The sequence below is a fragment of the Salmo trutta genome, chromosome 28 (assembly GCF_901001165.1).
Source record: "Salmo trutta chromosome 28, fSalTru1.1, whole genome shotgun sequence".
Lineage (NCBI taxonomy): Eukaryota > Metazoa > Chordata > Actinopteri > Salmoniformes > Salmonidae > Salmo > Salmo trutta.
The window spans coordinates 6,333,088-6,356,527 of record NC_042984.1 but is presented as its reverse complement, the minus strand read 5'-3'; the positions used below and the strand labels follow the sequence as shown (position 1 = coordinate 6,356,527).

At 42.3% G+C, this 23,440-nt stretch overlaps 1 protein-coding gene across 1 annotated transcript in view; it reads left to right on the top strand.

The window, feature by feature from the left end:
* The window catches only part of LOC115165324 (guanine nucleotide-binding protein G(k) subunit alpha), a 75,073-nt gene that overhangs the window by 3,007 nt on the left and 48,626 nt on the right, over positions 1-23,440 (top strand). Inside the window, exon 2 of the mRNA XM_029718394.1 lies at positions 15,585-15,627. Within this exon, the coding sequence (XP_029574254.1) occupies positions 15,585-15,627 (43 nt within the window). The remainder of the gene's footprint in view (positions 1-15,584; positions 15,628-23,440) is intronic.

Sequence of the window (23,440 nt, the reverse complement as noted above, 5' to 3'; positions counted from 1 at the left end):
CATAGGTGTTCCTTTTGTCCACGTGGGAAAGGGCAGTGTGGAGTGTGATTACATCATCTGTGGATCTGTTGGGGGTGGTATGCAAATGTGAGTGGGTTTAGGGTTTCCGGGATGATGGTAGTGTTGTGACCGACCTTTCAAAGCACTTCATGGCTACCCACGTGAGAGCTACGGGGCGGTAGTCATTTAGGCAGGTTACCTTCGCTTTCTTGGGCACAGAGACTATGGTGGTCTGCTTGACACATGTAGATATTACAGACTTGGTCAGGGAGAGGTAAAAAATGTCAGTGAAGACACTTGCCAGTTGGTCAGCGCATGCTCGGAGTACACGTCCTGGTAATCCGTCTGGCCCAGTGGCCTTGTGAATGTTGACCTGTTTAAAGGTCTTACTCCAACTGTTCCGGATCACACAGTCATCCGGAACAGTTGGTGCTCTCATGCATGCTTCAGTGTTACTTGCCTCGAAGCAAGCTTAGAAGTTATTTAGCTCATCTGGTAGGCTCGTGTCATTGGGCAGCTCTCGGCTGTGCTTCCCTTTGTAGTCTGTAATAGTTTGCAAGCCCTGCCACATCCGACGAGCGTCGGAGCCGGTGTTGGACGATTCGATCTTAGTCCTATACTGACGCTTTGCCTGTTTGAAGGTTCGTCGGAGGGCATAGCGGGATTTCTTATAAGCTTCCGGGTCCGCTCCTTGAAAGCGGCAGCTCTACCCTTTAGCTCAGTGCGAATTGTGCCTGTAATCCATGGCTTCTGGTTGAGGTATGTACGTAGAGTCACTGTGGGAACGACGTCCTCGATGCACTTATTGATGAAGCCAGTGACTGATGTGGTGTACTCCTCAATGCCATCGGAAGAATCCCAGAACATATTCCAGTCTGTGCTAGCAAAACAGTCCTGTAGTTTAGCATCTGCTTTATCTGACCACTTTTTTTATAGACCGAGTCATTGGCGCTTCCTGCTTTAATTTTTGCTTGTAAGCAGGAATCAGGAGGATAGAGTTATGGTCAGATTTGCCAAATGGAGGGCGAGGGAGAGCTTTATACGCATCTCTGTGTGTGGAGTAGAGGTGGTCTAGATTTTTTTCCCCTCTGGTTGCACATTTAACATGTTGATAGAAATTTGTTAAAAGTGATTTAAGTTTGCCTGCATTAAAATCACCGGCCACTAGGAACGCCGCCTCTGGATGAGCGTTTTCCTGTTTGCTTATGGTGAAATACAGCTCATTGAGTGCGGTTTTAGTTCCAACCTCGCTCTGTAGTGGTATGTAGACAGCTACGAAAAATACAGATAATCTCTCTGGGTAAATAGTGTGGTCTACAGCTTATCATAAGATACTCAACCTCAGGTGAGCAAAACTTTGAGACTTCCTTAGATATCGTGCACCAGCTGTTGTTTACATAAATGCATAGGCCTCCGCCCCGTGTCTTACCAGAGGCTGCTGTTCTGTCTTGCTGATAGAGCTGGCGGGTTATACACTCAATGTTCTTAATGTCTTCATTCATCCACGGCTCGGTGAAGCATAAAATATAAAAGTTTTTAATGTCCCGTTGGTGAAAAAATACATGCTTTCAGTTCGTCCCAGAATGGAGGGCAAGGGCAGATTAGCCACTCATTGCCTGGTCCTCACAAGGCACCCTGATCTCTTGCCTCGAAATCACAGTTTCCCTTCTCCAGCGAATCACGGGGATCGGGACCTGGTCGGGTGTCAACAGGATATCCCTCGCGTCCACATAGAGACTCATTGAAGAAAAACTCTTCGTCCAGTTTGAGGTGAGCAAATGTTTAGAAGCTATTTTCGGTCATAGGAGATGGTACCATCAACATTATGTACAAAACAAGTTATGAACAACGCGAAAAAACAAACAAAATAGCATGATTGGTTAAGGGCCGATAAGAAGGCAGCTCTACCCATCGCCATCATTAACCATTTGCAGGTACGGCTGTACAGTGAATTAAGTATGCCCCCAATGCAGTTATAAAGTCTAATACATCAATTTAACATATTTTTGTCTTTTTTGAATTTCTATAACATCCCAAACTCGTTTAGCATGATCTATTCCATCGTGGAACTATTTGTATTCATTTGTATCACTTTCAATGAGAGACCTTTATTTTGAAGGCGAACCGCAAATTCTGCTATTACGGCTAATCCTTATTGTGTCTAGCTTCACATAGGTGAGACCATTCATGAAGTAAGAACTGTTTTATAAATTAGGGGTATTTTAGATTCTAGTTAACTATAAATGCTATAACAGATTATGTCGTTTTGCTATGTTTTTGGGCAAGAACATTATTTGCATGCATCAGCTAGCAATTTTTTATTTATTTTTTATGAACAGCACCATCCCAGAGTTTGGGGAAATGCAGCAGGTGAGCGAGACAAAACTCTATCGGCATCATAGCATACATATCGGTGAATCACTGTGCCATATGAAATACGAGTGATGTGTTAATAACTACGTACACAATGTATGAACGTGTTTAAATTGTTATGTGACGTACAGTCATATTTGGGTCCTAATTGGTCAACAAGCTTATTTGAAACACATCAAATAACCCTGTTTGACACACCTTTTTTTTTTGACACGCAAATGACCCAAATGGCGTTCCGTAGTTTCATCCCCTGACTCCCCTGACTGCTGTAGAACCTCTTAGAGATACACTTGAGAATGTAAACAAACACCTCCACTCAATGGAAGTGGATTAATATAGTAGACTACGAGGTGTAAAATATGGTGACAGATTAAAGACAATACTTCTGCTCGTTGTGGTGGAGTTGTGGTAAGGATAAACAAATTCCTACCATGAATCAGGTGTTTCATTGTTTTGTGGTCTAGTGAGATTTTGCATAGAATGTGTCAGGACAGTATGGGGGAGAGAGGGAGCAGTTATTTTATACCTTTACGATCTGCCTTGGATCAGGTAAACAGATGACAAGTTTTACTTTCATCTTCAAAACATAATACCTGCTAAGGAAGACATGATGTCAAGAATGAAACATGTTGCCAATGGACCCATAATAGTAGAAATATAGCTAGGATATGGGCCAGTAACCGAAAGGTTGCTAGATCGAATCCCCCGAGCTGAAAAGGTAAAAATCTGTCGTTCTGCCCCTGAACAAGGCAGTTAACCCACTGTTCCTAGGCCGTCATTGTAAATAAGACGTACCTAGTGAAATAAAAAAATAAAAAATACCTGCTCAGGAAGACGTGTCAAAAAGAAACATGTTGTTGCCAATTGGAGCCATTATAGTAGAAATATAGTTAGGGTATCACACTAGATCCTATATGAGAGAACGGCTTCTCTGTTTATTAAATAGTGTGAAACGTTATACAGTGCAGTCTATGGTTACAGTCTAGGCACAATGCAGTTAGGTGTTAAATAGGTCTACTGTACACATCTAGTGGAAACGTTGGTCAGTAAATAAAATGAAAACAACACAGCACTCTCCACTAACTAGGGTTGAATATTTTCCCAGTGCTTTACACATGTTCCATCCCGAGAACAAATGAGTTCTCCCGGGTAACCTGGTATTTCCTGCCAAAACCGTAAGTGTCATTCAACAGCATTTATAAAGCATATAAATAGGCCTATGTCTGGATTTCATTAGAGCTTTGATCCAAAAGAAAATGACATAACAGTTACAAGGCTTTATACAGGGGTACCGGTACCGAGTCAATGTGCGGGGGTACAGGTTTGTCGAGGTAATTTGTAAACTGACTGCATAGATAGTAAACAGCAAGTAGCAGCAGTGTAAAAACAAAGGAGGGGTGTCAATGTAAGTAGTCCAGGCAGCCATTTGATTAATTTTTCAGCAGTCTTATGGCTTGGGGGTAGAAGCTGTTAAGGAGCCTAGACTTGGCGGTCCGGTACCGCTTGCCGTGCGGTAGTAGAGAGAACAGTCTATGACTTTGGTGACTGGAGTCTTTGACAATTTTTTGGGCCTTTCTCCGACACCGCCTAGTATATAGGTCCTGGATGGCAGGAAGCTTAGCCCCAGTGATGTACTGGTCCGTACGCCCTAACCCTCTGTAGCGCCATACAGTCGGATGCCGAGCAGTTGCCATACCAGGCGGTGATGGAACCGGTCAGGATGCTCTCAATGGTGCAGCTGTAGAACCTTTTGAGGACGTGGGGACCCATACCAAATCTTTTTCAGTCTCGTGAGGGGGACAAGGTGTTGTTGTGCCCTCTTCACGACTGTCTTGGTGTGTTTGGACCATTTAGACTATGGTGCAGCAAATGTAGGCCTGTCACAAGAAGAAGAAAAAAAAGTTACCATGATGAGATGTTATGTCTACATGCATTGTGAACTGTGCTCCAATCTGAGATGGGCTGTCTGTCCCCACCCTGAGATGGGCTGTCTGTCCCCACCCTGAGATGGGCTGTCTGTCCCCACCCTGAGCGTTAATGATTCATCATGCAGAGGCCGTAGAGAAGACCGATTTAGACATTGCATATAATTTAACAGTTCCATTTCACGTCATGCTGGTCATATAAATAATGTATTATAATTTACCGGTTTCTCGCAGTTATTTATCCCGTGGAAAGGGAGTGGTTTTGAATGGTAAATCTCAGTAACCGGGTTCCCACCATTCAACCCTAGTACTGACCAAGCGCACAGCTCTCTCTACTGACCAAGCGCACAGCTCTCTCTACTGACCAAGCGCACAGCTCTCTCTACTGACCAAGCGCACAGCTCTCTCGACTGACCAAGCGCACAGCTCTCTCTCTACTGACCAAGCGCACAGCTCTCTCTCTACTGACCAAGCGCACAGCTCTCTCTCTACTGACCAAGCGCACAGCTCTCTCTCTACTGACCAAGCGCACAGCTCTCTCTCTACTGACCAAGCGCACAGCTCTCTCTCTACTGACCAAGCGCACAGCTCTCTCTACTGACCAAGCGCACAGCTCTCGCTACTGACCAACCGCACAGCTCTCTCTACTGACCAACCGCAGAGCTCTCTCTACTGACCAAGCGCACAGTTCTCTCGACTGACCAAGCGCACAGCTCTCTCGACTGACCAAGCGCACAGCTCTCTCTGCTGACCAAGCGCACAGCTCTCTCTGCTGACCAAGCGCACAGCTCTCTCTGCTGACCAAGCGCACAGCTCTCTCTGCTGACCAAGCGCACAGCTCTCTCTGCTGACCAAGCGCACAGCTCTCTCTGCTGACCAAGCGCACAGCTCTCTCTGCTGACCAAGCGCACAGAAAAGTGGTTTTCCATGTCCAGACTCAGCCCTCATTTCTCTCTCCCAGGCCTGGCATGGAACAAAAGGGAATTTCTCCGTTAGGATTTATAGCGTGGTCCCAGATCTGTTTGTGCTGTCTTGCCAAACGACCATGGAAGTTGGTTATACAGTATTAGGCCTTGGCTAATAGCCTGGTCCCAGATCAGTTATTAGGATTATAGTGCACTGCATCCCTATGGGCCCTGATCAAAAGTAATCCACTATAAAGGGAATAGGGTGCCATTTTGGTGTCCAGTTAAATTCATCCTTGTATTAGACCACATGAATGTGAGTCATGAATAACTTCCTCCTTTCAAAATTCCTACTAACTGAGTCTTAGGCTAGTGTACAAATGAAGTGGTCTTTCATGTGAAAAGTCTCTTAGATTCTGTAGGTTTGGATGATGAAGCCTACAACTTCTCAGGGGGAAGGAGCCCTTTGTGGTTTTTCATTTTTATGTCATCTTGTTATTTCACATTCAAAACTCCTGCTAACTGAGGCTTGTTCTGAGACTGAGGTTTTACTTGGGAACATGTGAAAAGGTACCCAAGAGACTGTGTACGTTTTAGATGGTGAAGTCTGAAATGCACTGGAGAATCCATGCATTTTAATGTGAACCCGTAGTCCTGACAACGGAAGCACTTTGTAGTCCAAATAGAATTCTATCAAACAGACACGCCATGTCCAATCTGGCGAATGTTGCTATTTCAAAGGGAAGCCATTTTGTTGGAGGCAAATTTGCTATAGTATTAGAAGGTTAGTGAATGAGAAAGTTTAGGAAAAGAGGATTCATCAAGACCAAGCACCCATCTTTTCCTCTCTAATCTCATCCATGACGGACTAAAATGTTTTTTTGTTGGTTTACATCCGCCGTCTGAGTTGTCCTGACTCGCTTTAAAGATGTCCTCAGTAGCTGGTATAAAACCTTCATTCTTTAAACTGTTTTGGAAGGAAACAGATCATGAACATATTATTTAGATGTTGATTCCTTAGCTGAAAGACAAGCGGTTATTATTATTATTGATTTCCCAGTCCCAACCTTTTTTAAATGGTAGCCACTCTAACCGCTGTAGTTCTGTCTACTCCCACTGTGCTGTGCCTCCCTGGCTAAGGAAAGCTAGCCTAATTAGTGTGGTTCTTTAGTAGAAAAGCTTTCAAACTATACTGTTCCCACACTGATTCAGCCCTCCATGCATGTTTATGGAAATGTATGTCTCTCTGTGGTGGTTTGTGCTCGGTTTAGGAGTCGCGTGCACACGCGTCATGTTCTTCTATCCTCATGGGAAACTAAAATTAATTTCCTTTCAAAATCCTATTTTCCCTAACCCCTTAACTCTAACCCCTTAACTCTAACCCCTTAACTCTAACCCCTTAACTCTAACCACTAACTCTAACCTCTAACCCTAACCACTAACCACTAACCACTAACTCTAACCACTAACCCTAACCACTAACTCTAACCCTAACCACTAACCACTAACCCTAACTCTAACCACTAACCCTAACCACTAACCCTAACCACTAACCCTAACCACTAACTCTAACCCTAACCACTAACTCTAACCCTAACCACTAACTCTAACTCTAACCACTAACTCTAACTCTAACCCTAACCACTAACCCTAACCACTAACCCTAACCCTAACCACTAACCCTAACCACTAACCCTAACCACTAACTCTAACCCTAACCACTAACTCTAACTCTAACCACTAACTCTAACCACTAACTCTAACCCTAACCACTAACTCTAACCCTAACCACTAACTCTAACCCTAACCACTAACCCTAACCCTAACCACTAACCCTAACCCTAACCACTAACCCTAACCACTAACCCTGACCACTAACTCTAACCCTGACCACTAACTCTAACCCTGACCACTAACTCTAACCCTGACCACTAACTCTAACCCTAACCACTAACTCTAACCCTAACCCCTAACCACTAACTCTAACCACTAACTCTAACCACTAACTCTAACCACTAACTCTAACCACTAACTCTAACCACTAACTCTAACCACTAACTCTAACCACTAACTCTAACCCCTAACCCTAACCCTAACCCCTAACCCTAACCCCTAACCCTAACCCCTAACCCTAACCACTAACCCTAACCCTAAACACTACCACTAACCCTAACCACTAAGCTTAAAATAGCCTGTGTCCTCATGGGGACGTGGGAAATGTAACCTTGTGGGGACTTTTGGGGATTTTAGGTCCCTAAGAGGATAGAAGAACAAGATTATACACACAAGCGCTCACACGCAACACACACACATTTTAACAATATAGTTGGTTCTACAGTAGTGGACTCGGACAGCTAATCCTAATGTTAATATAGTTAGTTCTACAGTAGTGGACTCGGACAGCTAATCCTAATGTTAATATAGTTAGTTCTACAGTAGTGGACTGGGACAGCTAATCCTCATGTCAATATAGTTCTACAGTAGTGGACTGGGACAGCTAATCCTAATGTTAATATAGTTAGTTCTACAGTAGTGGACTGGGACAGCTAATCCTCGTGTCAATATAGTTCTACAGTAGTGGACTGGGACAGCTAATCCTAATGTTAATATAGTTCTACAGTAGTGGACTCGGACAGCTAATCCTAATGTTAATATAGTTCTACAGTAGTGGACTCGGACAGCTAATCCTCATGTTTAATATAGTTAGTTCTACAGTAGTGGACTGGGACAGCTAATCCTAATGTTAATATAGTTAGTTCTACAGTAGTGGACTGGGACAGCTAATCCTCATGTTTAATATAGTTAGTTCTACAGTAGTGGACTGGGACAGCTAATCCTAATGTTAATATAGTTAGTTCTACAGTAGTGGACTGGGACAGCTAATCCTCATGTTTAATATAGTTAGTTCTACAGTAGTGGACTGGGACAGCTAATCCTCGTGTTAATATAGTTCTACAGTAGTGGACTGGGACAGCTAATCCTCGTGTTAATATAGTTCTACAGTAGTGGACTCGGACAGCTAATCCTCGTGTTAATATAGTTAGTTCTACTGTAGTGGACTCGGACAGCTAATCCTCATGTTTAATATAGTTAGTTCTACTGTAGTGGACTCGGACAGCTAATCCTCATGTTTAATACAGTTAGTTCTACAGTAGTGGACTCGGACAGCTAATCCTCATGTTTAATACAGTTAGTTCTACAGTAGTGGACTCGGACAGCTAATCCTAATGTTAATATAGTTAGTTCTACAGTAGTGGACTCGGACAGCTAATCCTAATGTTAATATAGTTAGTTCTACAGTAGTGGACTCGGACAGCTAATCCTAATGTTAATATAGTTAGTTCTACAGTAGTGGACTCGGACAGCTAATCCTCATGTTTAATATAGTTCTACAGTAGTGGACTCGGACAGCTAATCCTCATGTTTAATATAGTTCTACAGTAGTGGACTCGGACAGCTAATCCTCATGTTTAATATAGTTCTACAGTAGTGGACTTGGACAGCTAATCCTCATGTTTAATATAGTTCTACAGTAGTGGACTGGGACAGCTAATCCTCGTGTCAATATAGGCTACTGTATGTTTCCTGTATCAGGGTTTGTTTACATTTCAAACAGCCCTTCAATAATATGGTTGAGTTGTTTTTGTGTCCTCGGTACTCTCTAACGCCCATACAGTACAACATGATATCTGGGATTGTCTCTTGTGTGGAAATGAATTGGGGGGGGGGGGAAAAACAACATTTCCTTTCATAAATAATATTGTTGGCTAGATATTTTACTGTTGTCCATGGAATGGATAAAATATTGGAGTACTACACTGTTGTTTTTCTTGTCGTGATGTGTGTTTTGTCCTATATTTTTATTTAATCAATTTTTATTTTTAATCCCAGGCCCAAAGTCAATAGGCCTTTTGCCTTTTGGTAGGCCGTCATTGTAAATAAGAATTTGTTCTTAACTGACTTGCCTAGTTTAAATAAAGGTTAAAATAATACTCACATGTACAGTATTGTTAAGTCCTGTACTACCTCAGTGAAGTGATATTCATTAGGCCATTCATATTATACTGTAGGACCAGGATGATACAAGTATTACCATGTATTTATACTTTAATTATTATTTTTTTAATTCCATTGCAAAAATGAAAACACAAGCAGATCAAACTCTATGGTCCTTTTTAAAAAATCTTCTGTATGTTAAACATTGCTTATAGCTTGGAAAATAAATACATGACTCTGAATGACAATATAATGATGGTTTGTTTCCAACATTAGGGTTGTATTCCTAAAGAAGTTAAATCATCTCTGTGTTTTGTTTCCTTGTTGAGATACTGGTATGGTCCCTGCCCTAGCGCACAGAAAGGCTCCCCTTCTGGCTCCTCTTTTAAGGGATGTCCCCGGTGATATCTAACTGACACTACCCAACCTTTCCCTTAGTGCCTGGCAACTTTACTGCACTCTCACATTCCAGGCTGCATCATGCTATAGTCCTGTCTATGAGGATTCTTCTATAAGCACACATCTCTGCCCAGCTGGTGGCGTCAAATACACCATCCGCATCTCTGCTAGGTGATACACACCCTCATTCTGCTTTAACACAAAACGGCTGCGAAAAGAGATTTCACCATCTCGCTGTTGTTTTATATACATTTCTTTGTCATATAAACTCCAGCTCAGTGTCCAGATATGAAAACATAGATTAAGACAAATTATTCTTGGACTATTTCTGTCATTAAAAAGTTTGACTATGCTAAAACATCATCACATTGAGCTCATTGGCTGTGCTTCACAAGACCCTCCCTCCCATCACCATGGCTGTGCTTCACAAGACCCTCCCTCCTCCCATCACCATCACCATGGCTGTGCAGAACCATATGATTACGAATTAGAATGTCATTTTAGTAGGATCTCCATGCACAGAGCACCCAGACATGTTGATGACAGCATCGTCATCTTTCATCTGTATTTAATCTCCCTTCAGAAGTCTTAAAATAGACACACAGCACGCTCCAATCAGAGAGGGAGACACACGTTCCTATCAGAGAGGGAGCGAGACAGACAGCACGCTCCCATCAGAGAGACACATCATGCTCCTGTCAGAGAGAGCGAGAGACATGAGGTGGAAACTGAGCTGCACTTCCTAACCTCCTGCCAAATGTATGACCATATTAGAGACACATATTTCCCTCAGATTACACAGATCCACAAAGAATTTGAAAACAAACCCAATTTTGATCAACTCTTATATCTACTGGGGGAAATACCAATGTGTCATCACAGCAGCAAGATGTGCGACCTGTTGCCACAAGAAAAAGGGCAACCAGTGAAGAACAAACACCATTGTAAATACAACCCATATTTCTTTATTTATTTTTGTACTTTAACTATTTGCACATATGACATTTGAAATGACTTTATTCTTTTGGAACTTTTGTGAGTGTAATGTTTAATGTTCATTTTAATTGTTTAGTTCACTTTTGTTTATTATCTACTTCACTTGCTTTGGCAATGTTAACATATGTTTGCCATGCCAAAAATCAAATCAAGTTGTATTGGTCACATACACATGATTAGCAGATGTTATTGTGGTTGTAGTGAAATGCTTGTGCTTCTAGCTCCGACAGTGCAGCAATATCTAACAAATTACACAACATATACCCAGAGTTGCACACTTTGGGGAATATTTAAGAGGTGGAAACTTTCCGTGGGAATATATGGGAATTAACGGGAATGTATGGGAATATATGCAAATTAATATTAATGCCATTTAAATGTAATGTTTTTTGCATTGGATATATTTACCATATCATATGGAGACAGAAACATAAACATTTTACCTTATCATAAGTAGACATGAGTAAATCCTTCCAATAGAAAAAAACAAACATTTTAGTTACGAATTGAACTTTAATTAAACGAGTTAACTCTTCACATGGGATGATTTCACTGAACAACAAAAGAAAGGGAATATTAAATGATCCCCAATGATCCATCGCATCTCCCAAAAACGTTTTCAACATACATCTGTAAAATGATAGTCTAGAAACGAAATCTTAGGTTGTCTTCCTCTCAGGCTTCCATGTCTTCTCCCTGGACCTCCTCAATGTCCACCTCTTGAACATCAGACTCTGAGGCCTCATCTTCACTGTCACTTTCCAACCTTGTTGAGGATGGCTCATTGTCAGGCTCAAAAAGTCTCACATTTGCCCGGATGGCCACCAATTTTTCAACCTTCTGTATTGGTCAGCCTGTTGCGTGCTTTGGTGTGTGTGTTCCCAAACAAGGACCAGTTGCGCTCTGAGGTGGCTGATGTTGGTGGGATTTGGAGGATGATGGAGGCAACAGGGGAAAGAGCCTCAGATCCACAAAGTCCCTTCCACCAGGTGGCTGATGAGATATGTTGGCACGACTGCCATATTGCATCTCCATCCCAAAGCCCTTGCTTGGAAGTGTACTTTGCCACACTGCCAAGATGGTGAGAGACGGTAGTGATGACACCATAGCCTTGTTGATCTCTGCACCAGACAGGATGCTCTTGCCAGCATACTTGGGATCCAACGCTGCGGCGTGTATAGGCTTCAGGCAGAAGTCTTCACGCTTTTTGATGTATTTCAGAACTACAGTTTCCTCTGCTTGGAGCAACAGTGAAGTGGGCAGGGCAGTACGGATTTCTTCTCTTACACCTGCAAGCAGAGTCTGAACATTAGACAGGATGGCATTGTCTCCCTCAATCCGTGCAATGGCTACTGCTATAGGTTTCAGGAGTTTCAGGCTGCTAAGGCATGTCTGCCTTCAGCTCATCTGCAATGTATAGACTGGTGTGTCTGTTGTCCCTTGTGTCTGTGCTCTTGTAGAATAGTGGTTGAGGGGTAGAGATGATGTAGTTAATTATTCCTTGCCCACGAACATTCGACCACCCATCAGAGATGATTGCAATACAGTCTGCTTTCTTTATGATTTGCTTGACCTTCACTTGAACTCTGAACTCTGCATCCAGCAAATGAGTAGATAAAGCATGTCTGGTTGGAGGGGTGTATGCTTGGCGAAGAACATTCAGAAATCTCTTCCAAATACCCATTGCCTGTAAGCATCAGAGATCAACCAGTTGCATACGCAGCTCAAGCAAGACATTTATCAGCATTTCTCTGACTACATTCCTCCATTGAGTAAAAAAAAACTTCTGATTCCAGGAGGACCATGAGCTGTTGCTATGGATAAGGTGTCTGATTCATCATTTTCACCTTGAATAGAAGTAGAGGGACATTTGTCAGAGGTTGCTTGTTGTGAGCGCTGAGGGAACTTTATGCACTTGGCCAGATGATTCTGCATCTTTGTTGCATTTTTCACATGTTTTGGCACAGTTTTTGCAAATGTCCACAGATTTTCCTTCTACATTAGCTGCAGTGAAATGTCTCCACACATCAGGTAATGCCTGTGCCATTTTCCTGTAAAGATTAGAAAACATTTGTAAAAAAAAATTAAAAATAATTACAATTCCATGTACATATAAATAGTTAAGCAGTTAGATTAAACAACTCCTTTGTAAGGTAAATGTTTTAAAATGAAACAGCGATGGAAACGGCTGAATTAACACTGTTAGCAGTCTCAAGCAAGCTAAAACCCACATGGTAGCAAAAACTAACCAGCAGAAAATGTTAACAAGTTAAAAGTGATTTAAACACACTTTGCTGTAGGCTACTATTTACTAGTTAACAAAAAATCATTCATGTCATATAAAATATATTCACCCCACCCAGTATTGTAATCAAAACTTACCAGAATGTAGTCCTTGAAATTCCAGAAATGTACTGGAAAGTTTCCGACCCTTTGCAGCCCTATACCCAAAACACACAAATCTAAGTAGGAATGAATTAAGACTATATACATATATGGACGAGCGATGTCAGAGTGGAACGGACTAAGATACAGTAGAATATTATAGAATACAGTATATACAAACTCAGCAAAAAAAGAAACGTCCTCACTGTCAACTGCGTTTATTTTCAGCAAACGTAATATGTGTAAATATTTGTATGAACATAACAAGATTCAACAACTGAGACATAAACTGAACAAGTTCCACAGACGTGTGACTAACAGAAATTGAATAATGTGTCCCTGAACAAAGGGGGTGTCAAAAGTAACAGTCAGTATCTGGTGTGGCCACCAGCTGCATTAAGTACTGCAGTGCATCTCCTCCTCATGGACTGCACCAGATTTGCCAGTTCTTGCTGTGAGATGTTACCCCACTCTTCCACCAAGGCACCTGCAAGTTCCTGGACATTTCTGGGGGGAATGGCCCTAGCCCTCACCCTCCAATCCAACAGGTCCCAGACGTGCTCAATGGGATTGAGATCCGGGCTCTTCGCTGGCCGTGGCAGAACACTGACATTCCTGTCTTGCAGGAAATCACGCACAGAACGAGCAGTATGGCTGGTGGCATTGTCATGCTGGAGGGTCATGTCAGGATGAGTCTGCTGGAAGAGTACCACATGAGGGAGGAGGATGTCTTCCCTGTAACGCACAGCGTTGCGATTGCCTGCAATGACAACAAGCTTAGTCCAATGATGCTGTGACACACCGCCCCAGACCATAACGGACCCTCCACCTCTAAATCGATCCCGCTCCAGAGCACAGGCCTCGGTGTCACGCTCGACGATGAACACAAATCCGACCATCACCCCTGGTGAGACAAAACCGCGACTTGTCAGTAAAGAGCACTTTTTGACAGACTTGTCTTGTCCAGTCACGGTGGGTTTGTGCCTATAGGCAACGTTGTTGCCGGTGAGGACCTTCCTTACAACAGGCCTACAAGCCCTCACTCCAGCCTCTCTCAGCCTATTGCGGACAGTCTGAGCACTGATGGAGTGATTGTGCTTTCCTGGTGTAACTCAGGCAGTTGTTGTTGCCATCCTGTACCTGTCCCGCAGGTGTGATGTTTCGGATGTACCGATCTTGTGCAGGTGTTGTTACACATGGTCTGCCACTGCGATGACGGTCAGCTGTCCATCCTGTCTTCCTGTAGCGCTGTCTTAGGCGTCTCACAGTATGGACATTGCAATTTATTGCCCTGGCCACATCTGCAGTCCTCATGCCTCCTTGCAGCATGCCTAAGGCACATTCACGCAGATGAGCAGGGACCCTGGGCATCTTTCTTTTGGTGTTTTTCAGAGTCCGTAGAAAGGCCTCTTTTAGTGTCCTAATTTTTCATAACTGTGACCTTAATTGCCTACCGTCTGTAAGCTGGTAGTGCCTTAATGACTGTTCCAAAGGTGCATGTTCATTAATTGTTTATGGTTCATTGAACAAGCATTGGAAACGGTGTTTAAACCCTTTACAATGAAGATCTGTGAAGTTATTTGGATTTTTACGAATTATCTTTGAAAGACAGGGTCCTGAAAAGGGACATTTCTTTTTTTGCTGAGTTTGCGATGAGTAATGGCAGATTTGTAAACTTTATTAAAGTGACTAGTGTTCCATTCCTTAAAGTGGCCAGTGATTTCTAGTCTATGCCTATAGGCAGCAGCCTCTAATGTGCTAGTGATGGCTGTTTAACAGTCTGATGGCCTTAAGATAGAAGCTGTTTTTCAGTCTCTCGGTCCCAGCTTTGCTGCACCTGTACTGACCTCTCCTTCTGGATGATAGCAGGGTGAACAGGCAGTGGCTCGGGTGGTTGATGTTCTCGATGATATTTATGGCCTTCCTGTGACATCGGGTGCTGTAGGTGTCCTGGAGAGTGGGTAGTTTGCCCCTGGTAATGCGTTGGGCAGACAGCTCCACCCTCTGGAGAGCCTTGCGGGCTGTGCAGTTGCCGTACCCGGCGGTGATACAGCCCGACAGGATGCTTTCAATTGTGCATCTGTAAAAGTTTGTGAGGGTTTCAGGTGACAAGACACATTTCTTTAGCTCCTGAGGTTGAAGAGGCTCTGTTGCGCTTTCTTCACCACACTGTCTGTGTGGGTGGTCCATTTCAGTTTGTCCGTGATGTGTACGCTAAGGAACTTGAAGCTTTCCACCTTCTCGACTGCGATCCCGTCGATTTAGAATGGGGGGGGGGGGGGGTACACCCTCTGCTGTTTCCAGAAGTCCACGATCATCTCCTTTGTTTTGTTGACGTTGAGTGAGAGGTTATTTTCCAGGCACCACACTCCCAGAGCCCTCACCTCCTCCCTGTAGGCTGTCTCATCATTATTGGTAATCAAGCCTACTACTGTTGTGTCGTCTGCAAACTTGATGATTGAGTTGGAGGCGTGCTTGGCCACGCAGTCATAGGTGAACAGGGAGTACAGGAGGGGGCTGAGAGTGAGTGAGAGAGAACAAACTGTTATAGGTTAACAAATGTAGGCCTACTTCTCCTGTAATTGATGTCTCTTTTTCTTTTCAGGTGCTGGGGAGTCTGGGAAAAGTACAATAGTGAAGCAGATGAAGTAAGTTCAACCACTTCACAATGTGAGCACTTTGCAGTCCTAAGTGCATTCTATGAAACGCTCACTCTCTTTGATGGAAGCAGCACAGAACTAGAACGACATGGTGATGAGAGGTTTCAAGCCTGTTCTATTCATTATGTTTTCATGGGTAGAATGTTGCAGCGATTAGTGCTTTTTGAGGTAGATTTTATTTTATTATTTCATTTTTTAATTATCACGTTTTATTTTACTAGATGGGCGTTATGAAATATGACCTTGAAATTATTTTAGAGCTTTTTAATTGAAATCCCAAAGCCGAATATTGCTAACAATCAGTTGAGAATACTTTGAAAATATTCTGTGGTTAGAGACAATGGAATGAAGAGCCCCATGACGGTAGCTTATTAACCATAATTTATTTGCTTTACTTTGCTTAAATAAAATATTTCAGTTGTGTGTGTATATTCAATGTGGCCAGTTTATTAGGTACACCACCCCGTTCATGAAAATGGATCGCTCTTAGAGACAGTGAGTCATGTGGCCGTGTCTTGCTACAGTTGAAGTCAGAAGTTTACATACACTTAGGTTGGAGTCATTAAAACTCGTTTTTCAACCACTCCACAAATTTCTTGTTAACAAACTATAGTTTTGGTAAGTTGGTTAGGACATCTACTTTGTGCATGACACAAGTCATTTTTCCAACAATTGTTTACAGACAGATTATTTCACTTATAATTCACTGTATCACAATTCCAGTGGGTCAGAAGTTTGCATACACTAAGTTGACTGTGCCTTTAAACAACTTGGGACATTTATGTTAATTAGCCTAACAGAAGCTTCTAATTTGAGTCAATTGGAGGTGTACCTGTGGATGTATTTCAAGGCCTACCTTCAAACTCCCTGCCTCTTTGCTTGACATCCTGGGAAAATCAAAAGAAATCAGCCAAGACCTCAGGAAAAAAATTGTAGACCTCCACAAGTCTGGTTCATCCTTGGGAGCAATTTCCAAATGCCTGAAGGTACCACGTTCATCTGTACAAACAGTAGTACCCAAGTATAAACATCATGGGACCACGCAGCCGTCATACCGCTCAGGAAGGAGGAGGCTTGCAAGCCGAAGAACACCATCCCAACCGTGAAGCACCGGGGTGGCAGCATCATGTTGTGGGGGTGCTTTGCTGCAGGAGGGCCTGGTGCACTTCACAAAATAGATGGCATTATGAGGTAGGAAAATGATGTGCATATATAGAAGCAACATCTCAAGACATCAGTCAGGAAGTTAAACCTTGGTCGCAAATGGGTCTTTCAAATGGACAATGACCCCAAGCATACTTCCAAAGTTGTGGCAAAATGGCTTAAGGACAACAAAGTCAAGGTATTGGAGTGGCCATCACAAAGCCCTGACCTCAAGCCTATAGAACATTTGTGGGCAGAACTGAAAAAGTGTGTGCGAGCAAACCTGACTCAGTTACACCAGCTCTGTCAGGAGGAAGGGGCCAAAATTCACCCAACTTATTGTGGGAAGCTTGTGGAAGGCTACCCGAAACGTTTGACCCAAGTTAAACAATTTTAAGGCAATGCTACCAAATACTAATTTAGTGTATGTAAACTTCTGACCCACTGGGAATGTGATGAAAGAAATAAAAGCTGAAATAAATAATTCTCTTTACTCTTATTCTGACATTTCACATTCTTAAAATAAAGTGGTGATCCTAACTGACCTAAGACAGAGGATTTTTATTTAGATTAAATGTCAGGAATTGTGAAAAACTGAGTTTAAATGTATTTTGCTAAGCTGTATGTAAACTTCCAACTTCAACTGTATATAAAGCAGGCAGACAGACATCGAGGCATTCAGTTACTGTTCGATTGAATGTTAGAATGGGCAAAACTAGTGACCTAAGCGTCTTTGAGCGTGGTATGGTCGTCGGTGCCAGTATTTTAGAAATTTCCAGCCTCCTGGGCTCTTCATGCACGACAGTATCTAGGGTTTACCGTGAATGGTGCAACAAACAAAAAAACATCCAGTCAGCGGCAGTCCTGTGGGCGAAAACAGCTAGTTGATGAGAGAGGTCCAAGGAGAATGGCAAGAATCGTTCAAGCTAACAGGCGGGCCACAAACAGACAAATAACGGCGCAGTACCACAGTGGTGTGCAGAATGGCATTTTGGAACACACAACTCGTTGGTCCTCGTCACGGATGGGCTGTTACAGCAGACGACCACACCGGGTTCCACTCCTATCAGCTAGAAACAAGAAGAAGAAGAAGCAGTTCCAGTGGGTACACGATCACAAACACTGGACAATTAAGGAGTGGAAAAACATTGCCTTGTTTGACGAATCCCAGTTCCTGTTGTGTCATGCTGATGACAGGATTTGCCATAAACTGCATGAGTCCGTGGCCCTATCCTGTCTAGTGTCGGAGGTACAGGCTGTTGGTGTAATGTTGTGAGGAATGTTTTCCTGGCACACGAGAGGTCCCTTGATACACATTGAGCAACGTTTCCATGCTGTTCTGGAGGCAAAGGGGGGTCCGACCTGTTACTGGATGAGTGTACCTAATATACTCGCCACTGAGTGTATATATACATTTTGTTTATGACTTTATTATTCAATATCTTAGACAACCATCTAATGCAGTGGTATTCAAACGTTTTCAGCGGGGACCCCATTTTTTTTTTTCCCGCCAGAATTTATTGGGACCCCATTTTTTTTTTTTGCCCTTAAATGTCTTGTGATCCCACCCCAAATCTAATGACACAAACCTTAAAATCTCTACATTTTAAGATATTTACATAAACAAAAACTTAAATTCATTAGTTTCTCAATAGAATTTGATGTTTTAAAATTTCTCTCTTAGTTTTCAAAACATTAGGAACACCTTCCTACACTGAACAAAAATATAAATATAAACACAAACTTTAAAATCTCTACATTTTAAGATATTTACATGAACAAAAACTTTAATTCATTAGTTTCTCAATAGAATTGAGTTTTAAAATGTATCTCTTAAACGTTCGTGCGCTGAGTTTTCAAAACATTAGGAACACCTTCCTACACTGAACAAAAATATAAATATAAACACAACATGCAACAATTTCAAAGATTTTACTGAGTTACAGTTCATATAAGGAAATCAGTAAATGTAAATACATTCATTAGGCGTAATCTATGGATTTCACATGACTGGGAATACAGATATGCTTCTGTTTGTCACAGATAACTGTTAAAAAAAGAAAAAAAAGGTAGTGGCGCGGATCAGAAAACCAGTCAGTATCTGGTGTTACCACCATTAGCCTCATGCAGCATGACACATCTACCTCACATAGAGTTGATCATGCTGTTGATGGTGGCCTGTGGAATGTTGCCCCACTCCTCACATATCTGGTGAGTATGCAGGCCATGGAAGAACTGTGACATTTTCAGCTTCCAGGAATTGGGGCTGTGTATTATCATGCTGAAACATGAGGTGATGGCGGTGGATGAATGGCACGACAATGGGCTTCAGGATCTTGTCACTGTATATCTGTGCATTCAAATTGCCATCGATAAAATTCAATTGTGTTTGTTGTTCGTAGCTTATGCCTGCCCATACCATAACCCCACCACCACCATGGGGCACTCATGGTGTGGGGCACATTAGCAAACCGTTCGCCCACACGACACCATACATGCTGTCTGCCATCTGCCCGGTACAGTTGAAACCCAGATTCATCCATGAAGAGCACACTTCTACAGCGTGCCAGTGGCCATCAAAGGTGAGCATTTGCCCACTGAAGTCGGTTAAGCCCTGGTGAGGACGACGAGCATGCAGATGAGCTTCCCTGAGACTGTTTCTGACAGTTTGTGCGGAAATGATTCAGTTGTGCAAACCCACAGTTTCATCAGCTGTACAGGTGGCTGGTTTCAGACGATCTCGAAGGTGAAGAAACTGCATGTGGAGGTCCTCGGCTGGTGTGGTTACACGTGGTCTGCGGTTGTGAGGCCGGTTGGACGTACTGCCAAATTCTCTTAAACAACATTAGAGGCAGCTTATGGTAGAAAAATAAACATAAAATTCTCTGTCAACAACTCTAGTGGACATTCCTGTAGTCAGCATTCACATTGCTCCCTCAACTTGAGACATCTGTGGCATTGTGTTTTGTGACAAAACTGCACATTTTAGTGGCCTTTTATTGTCCCCAGCACAAGGTGCACCTGTGTAATGTGCATGCTGTTTAATCACCTGTTAGGTGGATGATTATCTTGGCATAGGAGAAACGTGAACTAACAGGAATGTAAACACATTTTTGAGAAATAAGTTTTTGTGCATATGGAACATTTCTGTGATCTTTTATTTCAGCTCATGAAACACGGGACCAGCACTTTACATGTTGTGTTTATATTTTTGTTCAGTGTAATATTGAGTTGCACCCCCTTTTGCCCTAAGAACAGCTTCAATTGGTCGGGGCATGGACTCTACAAGGTGTCGAGTATCCCTGTGAAACGCTTACCCAATGTTTCCCACAGTTGTCTGGATGTACAGTACCTGTCAACAGTTTGGACACATACTCATTCAAGGGTTTTTCTTTATAGTTAAGATTTTCTACATTGTGAAATAATAGTGGAGACATAAACTATGAAATAACACATGGAATCATGTAGTAACCAAAAAAGTGTTAAACAAATCAAAATGTATTTGATAACAGCCTTGCACACTCTTGGCATTCTCTCAATGAGCTTCATCTGGAATGCTTTTCCAACAGTCTTGAAGGAGTTCCCACATGCTGAGAACTTGTTGGCTTCTTTTTCTTCACTCTGCGGTCCAACTCATGCATCACTCCATCATACTCCTTCTTGGTCAAATAGCCCTTACACAGCCTGGAGGTGTGTTGGGTCATTGTCCTGTTGAAAAACAAATGATTGTTCCACTAAGCGCAAACCAGATGGGATGGCGTATCGCTGCAGAATGCTTTGGTAGCCATGCTGGTTAAGTGTGCCTTGAATTCTAAATAAATCACTGACAGTGTCACCAGCAAAGCACCCCCACCATCACACCACCTCCTCCATGCTTCACAGTGGGAACCACACATGCAGAGATCATCCGTTTACGTACTCTGTGCCTCACAAAGACAGTTGGAACCAAAACTCTCAAATTTGGACTCATCAGACCAAAGGACAGATTTCCACTGGTCTAACGTCCATTGGTCGTGTTTCTTGGCCCAAGCAAGTCTCTTCTTATTATTGGTGTCCTTTAAGTAGTGGTTTCTTTGAAGCAATTTGATCATGAAGGCCTGATTCACGCGGTCTCCTCTGAACAGTTGATGTTGAAATGTGTCTGTTACTTGAACTCTGAAGCATTTATTTGAGATGCAATTTCTGAGGCTGGTAACTCTAATGAACTTATCCTCTGCAGCAGAGGTAACTCTGGGTCTTCCTTTCCTGTGGCAGTTCTCATGAGAGCCAGTTCTATCAGTACTTGATGGTTTTTGCGACTGCACTTGAAGAAACTTTCAAAGTTCTTGAAATTTTCCGCATTGACTGACCTTCATGTCTTAAAGTAATATGGACTGTCGTTTCTCTTTGCTTATTTTAGCTGTTCTTACCATAATATGGACTTGGTATATTACCAAATAGCCCTATCTTCTGTATACCACCCCTACCTTGTCACAGCACAACTGATTGGCTCAAACACTTTAAGAAAGAAAGAAATTCCACAAATTAACTTTTAACAAGGCACACCTGTTAACTGATATGGATTCCATGTGACTACTTCATGAAGCTGGTTGAGAGAATCAAAGTGTGTGCAAAGCTGTCATCAAGGCAAAGGGTGGCTACTTTGAAGAATCTTTAAAACTTCTTTGGTTACTACATGATTCCATATGTGTTATTTCCTAGTTTTGATGGTTTCACTATTATTCAACAATGTAGAAAATAGTAAAAATAAAAACCCTTTTTATATATATATATATATATATTTTTATTTTATTTCACCTTTATTTAACCAGGTAGGCCAATTGAGAATAAGTTCTCATTTACAATTGTGACCTGGCCAAGATAAAGCAAAGTAGTGTGACAAAAACAATGACACAGAGTTACATATCAACAAACGTAGTCAATAACACAATAGATAAATCTATGTACAGTGTGTGCAAATGTAGAAGAGTAGAGAGGTAAGGCAATAAGTAGGCCATAGAGGTGGAATAATTACAATTTAGCATTAACACTGGAGTGATAGATGTGCAGATGATGATGTGCAAGTAGAGATACTGGGGTGCAAAAAAGCAAGAGGATAAATAACAGTATGGGGATGAGGTAGTTGGGTGGGCTATTTACAGATTGGCTGTGTACAGGAACATTGATCGGTAAACTGCTCTGACAGCTGATGCTTAAAGTTATAGAGGGAGATATAAGACTCCAGCTTCAGTGATTTTTGCAATTCGTTCCAGTCATTGGCAGCAGAGAACTGGAAGGAAAGGCGGCCAAAGGAAGTGTTGGCTTTGGGGATGACCAGTGAAATATACCTTCTGGAGCGCGTACTACGGGTGGATGTTGCTATGGTGACCAGTGAGCTGAGATAAGGTGGGGCTTTACCTAGCAAAGACTTATAGATGACCTGGAGCCAGTGGGTTTGGCAACGAATATGTAGTGAGGGCCAGCTAATGAGAGCATACAGGTCGCAGTGGTGGGTAGTATATGGGGCTTTGGTGACAAAACAGATGGCACTGTGATAGACTACATCCAGTTTGCTGAGTAGAGTGTTGGGGGCTATTTTGTAAATGACATCGCCGAAGTCAAGGATCGGTAGGATAGTCAGTTTTACAAGGGTATGTTTGGCAGCATGAGTGAAGGATCCTTTGTTGCGAAATAGGAAGCCGATTCTAGATTTAATTTTGGATTGGAGATGCTTAATGTGAGTCTGGAAGGAGAGTTTACAGTCTAACCAGACACATAGGTATTTGTAGTTGTCCACATATTCCAAGTCAGAACCGTCCAGAGTAGTGATGCGGGTGGGTGCGGGCAACAATCGGTTGAAGCATGCATTTAGTTTTACTAGCATTTTAAAAGCAGTTGGAGGCCACGGAAGGAGTGTTGTATGGCATTGAAGCTCATTTGGAGGTTTTTTAACTTCTTTGGGCTCAAATCCTGTTAACGGGATCGATTTGACAACATCCGGTGAAATGGCAGAGCACCAAATTCAAAAAGAATATTACAAATATTTAACTTTCATACATTCACAAGTGCAACACACCAAATTAAAGCTTAACTTCTCATTAATCTATCCACCGTGTCAGATTTCAAAAAGGCTTTACGGCGAAAGCAAACCATGCGATTATCTTAGGACAGCGCCCAGCATACCAACACATGAAAATCAGATTTCAACCCGCCAGGCGCAACACAAAAGTCAGAAATAACGATTTAATTCATGCCTTACCTTTTTGAAGAACTTCTTCTGTTGGCACTCCAATATGTCCCATAAACATCACAAATGGTCCTTTTGTTTGATTAATTCTGTCGTTATATCTTCAAAATGTCAATTTATTTGGCACATTTGATTCAGAAAAACACCGGTTCCAACTCGCCCAGCATGACTACAAAATATCTCATAAGTTACCTGTAACCGCTGTCCAAACATTTGAAACAACTTTCCTAATACAACTTTAGGTATTTTTTTAACGTAAATAATAGATAAAATTTAAGACGTGATAAACGGTGTTCAATACCGGATAAAAACAACGTGAAGCGCGTGACCTGGAGCGCGCATCAAAACATTAGAGAGCACTCGGCTGGACCCTCGTTCTGAACTGCCGTACTTCTTCATTTCTCTAAAGAAAAACATCAACCAATTTATAAA